The sequence below is a fragment of the Triticum urartu genome, chromosome 6A (genome assembly GCF_056163025.1).
Source record: "Triticum urartu cultivar PI428250 chromosome 6A, HENAU_Tu73, whole genome shotgun sequence".
NCBI classification, from domain to species: Eukaryota; Viridiplantae; Streptophyta; class Magnoliopsida; order Poales; family Poaceae; genus Triticum; species Triticum urartu.
In genome coordinates this window covers 93,210,995-93,218,023 of record NC_141878.1, presented here as the reverse complement: position 1 = coordinate 93,218,023, position 7,029 = coordinate 93,210,995, and the positions used below count along the sequence as shown (strand labels likewise).

At 49.1% G+C, this 7,029-nt stretch overlaps 1 protein-coding gene across 1 annotated transcript; it reads right to left on the bottom strand.

Annotated features, from left to right (window-relative positions):
• Positions 1-1,461: 1,461 nt before the first annotated feature.
• On the bottom strand, positions 1,462-5,766 carry LOC147964169 (uncharacterized). The gene is made up of 2 exons (XM_087526764.1): positions 1,816-5,766; positions 1,462-1,713 (listed from the first exon to the last, which is right to left on the bottom strand). Exon 1 carries the CDS (start codon positions 5,695-5,697, stop codon positions 1,819-1,821), a length of 3,879 nt encoding a protein of 1,292 aa, XP_087382890.1. The 5' UTR covers positions 5,698-5,766; the 3' UTR covers positions 1,462-1,713; positions 1,816-1,818.
• Between the last annotated feature and the right edge of the window lie 1,263 nt (positions 5,767-7,029).

Genomic DNA, 7,029 nt, shown 5'->3' with positions numbered 1-7,029 from the left:
CGGCGCCCACACACCCCCGACCGCTATATAAGCAGCACCTCCCCTCGCCTATGGCCGCATCCCGCCCACAGCTCTCTCTCTCTCTCCCCGTGCACCGCCGCCGCCGACGTTCCTCCCCTCTCTCCCTGTGCCTGGCTGCGATGATGGGCGAGAGGTTCCTCGGCAATGGGGTGGCGGCCAATGGCTTCGGCCGCCGCTCGTTGCACGAGTGGGAAGCCTACCTGCTATTCGAGGCCAACGTCCCAGCGCCTCCCGACATGTGCGCGCCGGGGCGGTGGAAGCTCAGCGCCGGTGGCGTCCCCATTCCCTCGCTGCCCGACGTCACCGCGCACGCCGACTACTTCGCCGACGAGGTCGACCGCGTGCGGGCGTCGCTGAAGGAGGAGCAGCGGGCCCTCTCGCAGTGCACCGCCGGCAACCACGAGGCGTGGGCGGCGTACTTCCAGCGCCGGCAGGCGGAGCGGCTGGCCTCCACCAACGGGGTGCCGGTGGTGCGGGGGACCAAGAACAGCGAGGGCCGCCACCTGTGGTGGGGCGCCCCCGGCTCCACTGTCCACGCCGTCCTCTAGCACCTCGAGGGCGACAATGGTTGATAAGATAGTCTTATCTTAAGTTTTGCATGTAAATTAGAGATGACAAGAAAATATGTCTACAATGGGTCATCTCTTAGCCTTATCTTCAATAATTAGTTGTTCCTAAAAATATGGTGAGACAAATTGTGCTAAGAGATCATCTCTTGTCTTCTCTTAAATAAGATAAGACAAGCCTTCTCTTATGATTTCTCTCTCCTCCACCTCATCATTTATCCTACGTGGCACTCTTAAGATAGAACCATTGTACATGCCCTAAGAAATTTTCTCTGTAACAGAATTGCATGGAAAGCAGTTAACGCTATTGGTCAACTCTTTTATTATCATATCTTAAAATGCTGTAGCTCTATATCTAGGTTCATGCAAATCAAAGATTTGTCCTTCAGGACTTGCTTTATTTTTAAGTTCACATTTTCACCAAAGTTTTTACCTAATCCTTTGCTTTCCTCTAAAGAAATTAGAATGGGCGGCTGTGAAAGGGAAAATAAGAATATTACCTTAAATGTTCAAGCTACTATGAGGCATGTTGTAAAGAAGAATAAATTCAATATAATTCCAATTATAGTATTCTTTAAAGAACATAACACTAACAAACAACTATTACGCATTAGAAAATTTAATAATTTTTTCTAACTTGATAAAGATGGTGCCGCGCATTGCGCAGGCCACCGTGCTAATTATAAGGAAAGAAAACACAACCATCATTCCTCCCATGCGCCAACCAAATTAAAAAAATTATGAAATCTCAACAACATCAATGGCGCAGCGAAGCGCGCCCAACCCTTCTAGTGTTATGCATGAAGCTCAAATGAATGGACCATAAACATGTACCCTTTCAGCCTACTAGGAACTACTGTGCAGCCACTGAAGCTGGAAAAATATCAAAAGATTCCATTATAAAAATTGCAGCTCCACGAAGTTATATGCTTTTGTTTCTGGATTTAAAAAAGTTCTTGCCTACAAATAGGATGATACAATCAAGCAAACCTTCCAAGAACGCAAGGGACATGTTGCTAGGCTGGTTTACCTTTTGGATAGGTAACAACCAGTACTTTCATTCAGGTATGCTATTCATGCACAGGTGTTGCACTAGAATCCTTGGAGAATGACCTCTCCATTGTTGCTGCCCATGTCAAAGAAGAAAAACTTAGTTCTAAAGAACAACTAGCTTTTTTGTTTGAGTTAACTAAAAGTAATTCCTCACCAAAAGATAATGCATTATTACCTGTCACGAGATGAGGATACTTGGGATATGACAGATCTTGAACCAATCCTTGCCTGTCCCTTTTCTGCAGTTCTCAGTCAGTGCAGAGCCACAATCACTGACAATCAACTCCTCCAGTGCAGTTAAGGATCGCAAACCTTCTGGCAGTGAGACCAACTTCCGGCAGCAGCTTATCTCCAGATGCTCAAGCGCTACGAGATCACCTAGCCATTCTGGAAGGACTTCCAAATCAGTGCAATTGTCAATCTTCAGCTTCCGGACCATGCTAAGGTGCCTGATGGCCTCTGGCAAAACACGTAGCCTTTCGCAGTACTCAATGGTCAGATCCTCAAGTTTTGGCCTGTGCCGCAGCAAGTTCCAATCACACGACGAGGGATGGCACTTTCTAATCCAGAGTCTCCTAAGAAGTGACGCCGATTTGGAAGATGATGGCCCGAACACCCTACCAACTGATAACATCTCACTGGTGTTGGATAGTGACAAATCTGCGATAGCATCTGGGAGGCATGGTCTTGGTCTCATCTTTGGACATCCACTTGCAGTGACAGTTTTAAGGACTGGAAACATGAATACCTGTTGTTGACTTTCTTCGCTGTCCCCTGCCAATGAGGTTGACCAGACCTCCAGATCAGGCATGTCTTCTAAATGGAGTTCCTTGAGTGACTGGTACGATGTGTTCTTCTGTCCCTTGGCAAGTATTTCAGGTCCAATGCTACGGACACCGCTAATGCAGCGGAGCTCAAGGGAATGGAGGTTGGGAATATGACCAAGAGGTGGGAGGCATATACAATTAGGGATGTTGCCTAAACTTAGGAAGGTAACATTTGGAAGCCAGGATTCCATGCTCTCCATCATCCAGCTGGGAAATTTAGTGCCCATGTAACCATTTATTTCAAGGACCTCAAGGTTTTCAGGTGGCAAGAGAACTTCAAGAAATGTTTCGACGTTCTTCAGCTCATCAGAAGAGCATGAACTGGTCCATGACACAGTCAAGTTGCTTAGTTTCCTCTTATTCCTCAAGTTTGCTCTCTTGGCATCATTTGTCAAATCCTTCTTGTGTGAGCGGCATTCGATTCTAAGACAGCCACTCAGAAGAATGAGGTCTTTTAGCTCCGCAATACTGCTGCATGTGTCCCCTACAATGAGCAAGGATAATGTTTCAAGTTTAGTCCATTGCCCAAATCCCTCAGGCAGTCTCTCCAAAGATGGGCACTGGTCATTTTTCAGGTGCTTCAGGTTGGTGATGGTTGTCATGCCGTCAGGTAGCGTGGCTAGATGTGCGCACCCAACAAGGCTCAACCTCTCCAACATTATGAGGTTTGTTATAGACTCAGGTAGCTTCCGAAGATTCCAGCACTGGAACAAAATAAGCTCCTTCAAATTATGGAGATTGCCAATTGATTCGGGCAGTTCCTCCAGGCCAATATTCCATGAGAAATCCAAGGTCTGCAAGTTTGGTAGGTGACTGGTTGCTATGGGCAATGCCAAACTCCGTGCATGATGCGATAAAATGAGAGTTTGAAGCTCCAGAAGGCCACAAATGGATCGAGGTAACTCCGACAAGTTGCTACAGTGAGACATATCCAGAGTATGCAGCCTTGTAATGCAGCCTATTGAATCCGGGATTGCCTCAAGATCACTGCATTGCGATAAATTCAGATGCAACAAATTTGAGAGATTCCCAATGTTTTTGGGCAGTGCTCGGAGAATTCCACACCGTGAGAGGTTCAAGAAATGCAGATTTTGCAGTCTGCACATAGTGTCAGGCAGAATCTCAAGGTTGACACACCCTTTAAAATTCAAGTATTGCAAACTTTGGAGTTCACCGATGGAGCTGGGTAATGTACAGAGGAAACTGCAAAATGACATGTTCAGACTTTGCAGGTTTTGAAGATGCCCTATGGACTCTGGCAAGGTCTGAAAGTGGCAAGAGGAAAGATTCAGGGTTTCCAGATTCTCAAGGCTGCATATTGACATGGGAAGCACATATAGATTGCCACAACTGGCCAAATGAAGTGTTTGCAGGTTGTGGAGGTCACTGATGCAATTGGGCAGACTTGTGATAGGGGATGAAGAGACGTCCAAGTACCTCAAGTGCTTTAATCTGCCAACTGACTTGGGAAGCTCCGTAATTTGGCTGCCTCGCAAATCTAGCACTCTCAGGCACCTGGAGTGAAGCAACAACTGAACATCAAGAGCATAACCCCAGGAATGCAACGCGCGGACTTTACGGAGCGTGCTCCGGAGAACTTTAGAGGCCCCCATGTCATCAGCCAATGATGCATAGTGGCAGCATGCTTCGGCACGCCCATTGGCATTCACATTCTTAGAGTTGATGATCTGGACTTCATCCCCGGCAACAGACTGTGCAAGGTCATGCACCAAGTCATGAATCTTGTACTTGACATTGCGATCTTCCTCTAGTTCTTTCTTTGACAGATCGTGCTCCACTACTTCTTGAAGGAAAGACATCCACAGCAAGTGCTCGAAATAGTCGTTGGCTTGATCGAGAACCGATTGGCAGCCATACTTTGTGGGTTCGATAAAGCCAAGAGCAATCCATCGCTGAATGAGCTTGTCCCTGTTAATCTCATAGTTTCTAGGTAGTGATGCGCAGTACGCGAAGCACTGCTTCAGACCAGGTGGCATTTGGTCATAGGTGAGCTTGAGAGACGGCAAAATTGTGTCCTCCTTGTCCAGCTGCCATATCTCACTGTCCTTGACAGCAGTCCATGACTCCTCGTTCCTCTTGAACCGCAGCATGCTCCCAAGAGCCTTGGCGGCCAACGGCACGCCGCCGCATTTCTGGACGATCCCCTTCCCTAGCTTCACCAGCTTGGGATGCAGATCCTCCTCCCCTGCCTCAAAAGCCTTTCCCTTGAACAGCTCCCAGCAATCATCGTCGGAGAGGCCTTGGAGAACGAACGGCGGCACGGTGCGCACCATCATGCCGACCTTGCGGCTCCGTGTGGTCACCATGATCTTGCTGCCTCGCTTGCCATCCTTGAGGAGAAGCTTCAGCCGCTCCCACTCCTCCTGGCTCTCGCTCCACACATCATCGAGAACCAGCAGGTACTTCTTCCCCGTGAAGGTCTCGGACAAGAAGTTCGCGATGGCCTCCAGGCTGGTCAGGTCGCGCTTCAGCTTGGTCGCGCTCGCAATCGGCTGGATGAGCCTTCTGAGGCTGAAGTCCACGGACATGGAGACCCAGATCCGGAGGTCGAACACCTCGTCGTTGGCCCTCCGGTCGTTGAACACCAGCTGCGCCAGCGTCGTCTTGCCGAGGCCGCCGAAGCCGAAGATGGGGATCACGGACACGTCCTCCTCGCTCGCCGCGTCGAGGACCAGCTTCATGAGCTTCTCTTTGTCGGCGGCCCTCCCCACCGTCTTGGCCTCGTCGACCTTTGAGATGGTCTCACGCTTCGGGGGAGCAACGGGGTGCGCCGGCGGAGAAACGTTGGGATTCAAGCGCAGCCTGTCCCTCCCCGCGGCGACGGCGTCCAGCTTGCGCCTCAGGGACCTCAGCCTGTGCGCCATGACGACGGAGCTGACGATGCAGGTCGCCGTGGAGCCGCACGCCGGGCTGCCCCGGGTCCGGCGGCGGCGGGCGGCGCGCAGGTCGGAGTGGCAGGCGTCGAGGAAGTCGTCGATGTCGTGGGCGAGGTTCTTGAGCCTGCGCAGCCAGTCGCGGACGGCGCTGTCGCCGCTGCCGCCGCGCACCTCGGCGTCCGCGAGCACGCTCCGGATGGTGGCGAACTCCTCCTCCATGGCCTTCAGGTCAGTCCTGAAGCTCCTCAGGAGCGCGAGCTCTCCCCAAACCGAGGACCCGAACTTCGCTAGCACCGCCTTCACGATGCTGGAAGCAAGCACCCCCTCCGCCATGGATCTCGATCTCGCTCCCTCTCTCTCTACACACACAGTCAACAAAAACCAAACAGTGTCGCGGTGGCGCGGTCCGGGTCACTATAAATCTATACAGAAAAATCAAGTCAACAGTCAACACTCAACAGTCAGCACAACGAAACCTGATACTCCCTCCTTCTAAAATATAGTGTTTCTTCTATCCTCGTGCTTTAACTTTGACCATAAATTTAACAAACGATACAGACTACGATGGAAGGTTGCGCAGTCGGTCTCGTTGATTAAATTTATGATGAAAATTGGACCTCGATAAGCATGGGCGCACTATATTTTGAAATGGAAGGAGTAGAAATCAGGGCTCTTTTCACTATTTTGACCCTTTCAGAAAACTTTCACACAAAATAAACTCCGCACAAAACTATTTCATAATCTGACCCTTTTGATAACGTTACAAACCATCACGTTTTTTCTCTATTTAAAAACGCCGAGCTAGCTAGTGTTGCTGGCCTGGTCGAGACACTACGTGACAGGGCAGAACGCCAAAATATATTGTGTTGCTGGAAACGCCAAAGATGCGTGGCGTTGCTGCCCAAGCATGAAATGCCAAGGGGTTTGGCGTTTCTACTAGCTTGTGTACATTGTCATTTATTTATGAAGTGCAGCATCACTAGGTAGCTTGACGTTTTTAAATAAAGAAAAAATGTCACGGTGTATGGCGTTATTAAAAAGATTAGGTCGTGGAATAGTTTTTACGTGAAGTTCATTTGTGCGAAAGTTTTCTGAAAAAGTTAAAATAGTGAAAAAGGCCTAGAAATCAACAACACGTTGGATGATGTTTCCTTAATGGTAAAGAGTGTAACATCATAGCTAACAAAATGTAGAATATTATTAAAAATATAACTTTAACTTTCAATTTATTCATTTTTAATCATATTGTAGTACAAAGAACATCAGATGCAATAAAAATTACAATTACCTTCGTGGACCTCCTAGCGACGACTACAAGCAATGGATCAAGTCGAAGGCGCACCGCCCTCGTCGCCCTCCCCCCCCCCCCCCCCCCCCTCTTCCTCCTTCCCCCGCTTTACTGGAGCCGAGCAAACCTTATTATAGTAGACAGTCGGGAAGTCGTCGTGCTAAGTCATCATGGGCAGCGCACCAGAGCAGTAATTATCGCCAATGAAGAAAGTTGTAGATCAGAAGGATCAAACCTATAAACACCCAAACGAAGACTGAATCCAAACATATCCACCGAAGACCAGCACTGATCGAATCCCGCAGGAGCTGATTGAGACACACCTCCATATGCACTCCAATGACGCTAGACGCAACATTGGGACATAAATGGAACGT

Coding starts and splice junctions, on each gene's coding strand:
- LOC147964169 (XM_087526764.1), bottom strand. CDS start 5,697: ATGGCGGAGGGGGTGCTTGCTTCCAGCATCGTGAAGGCGGTGCTAGCG.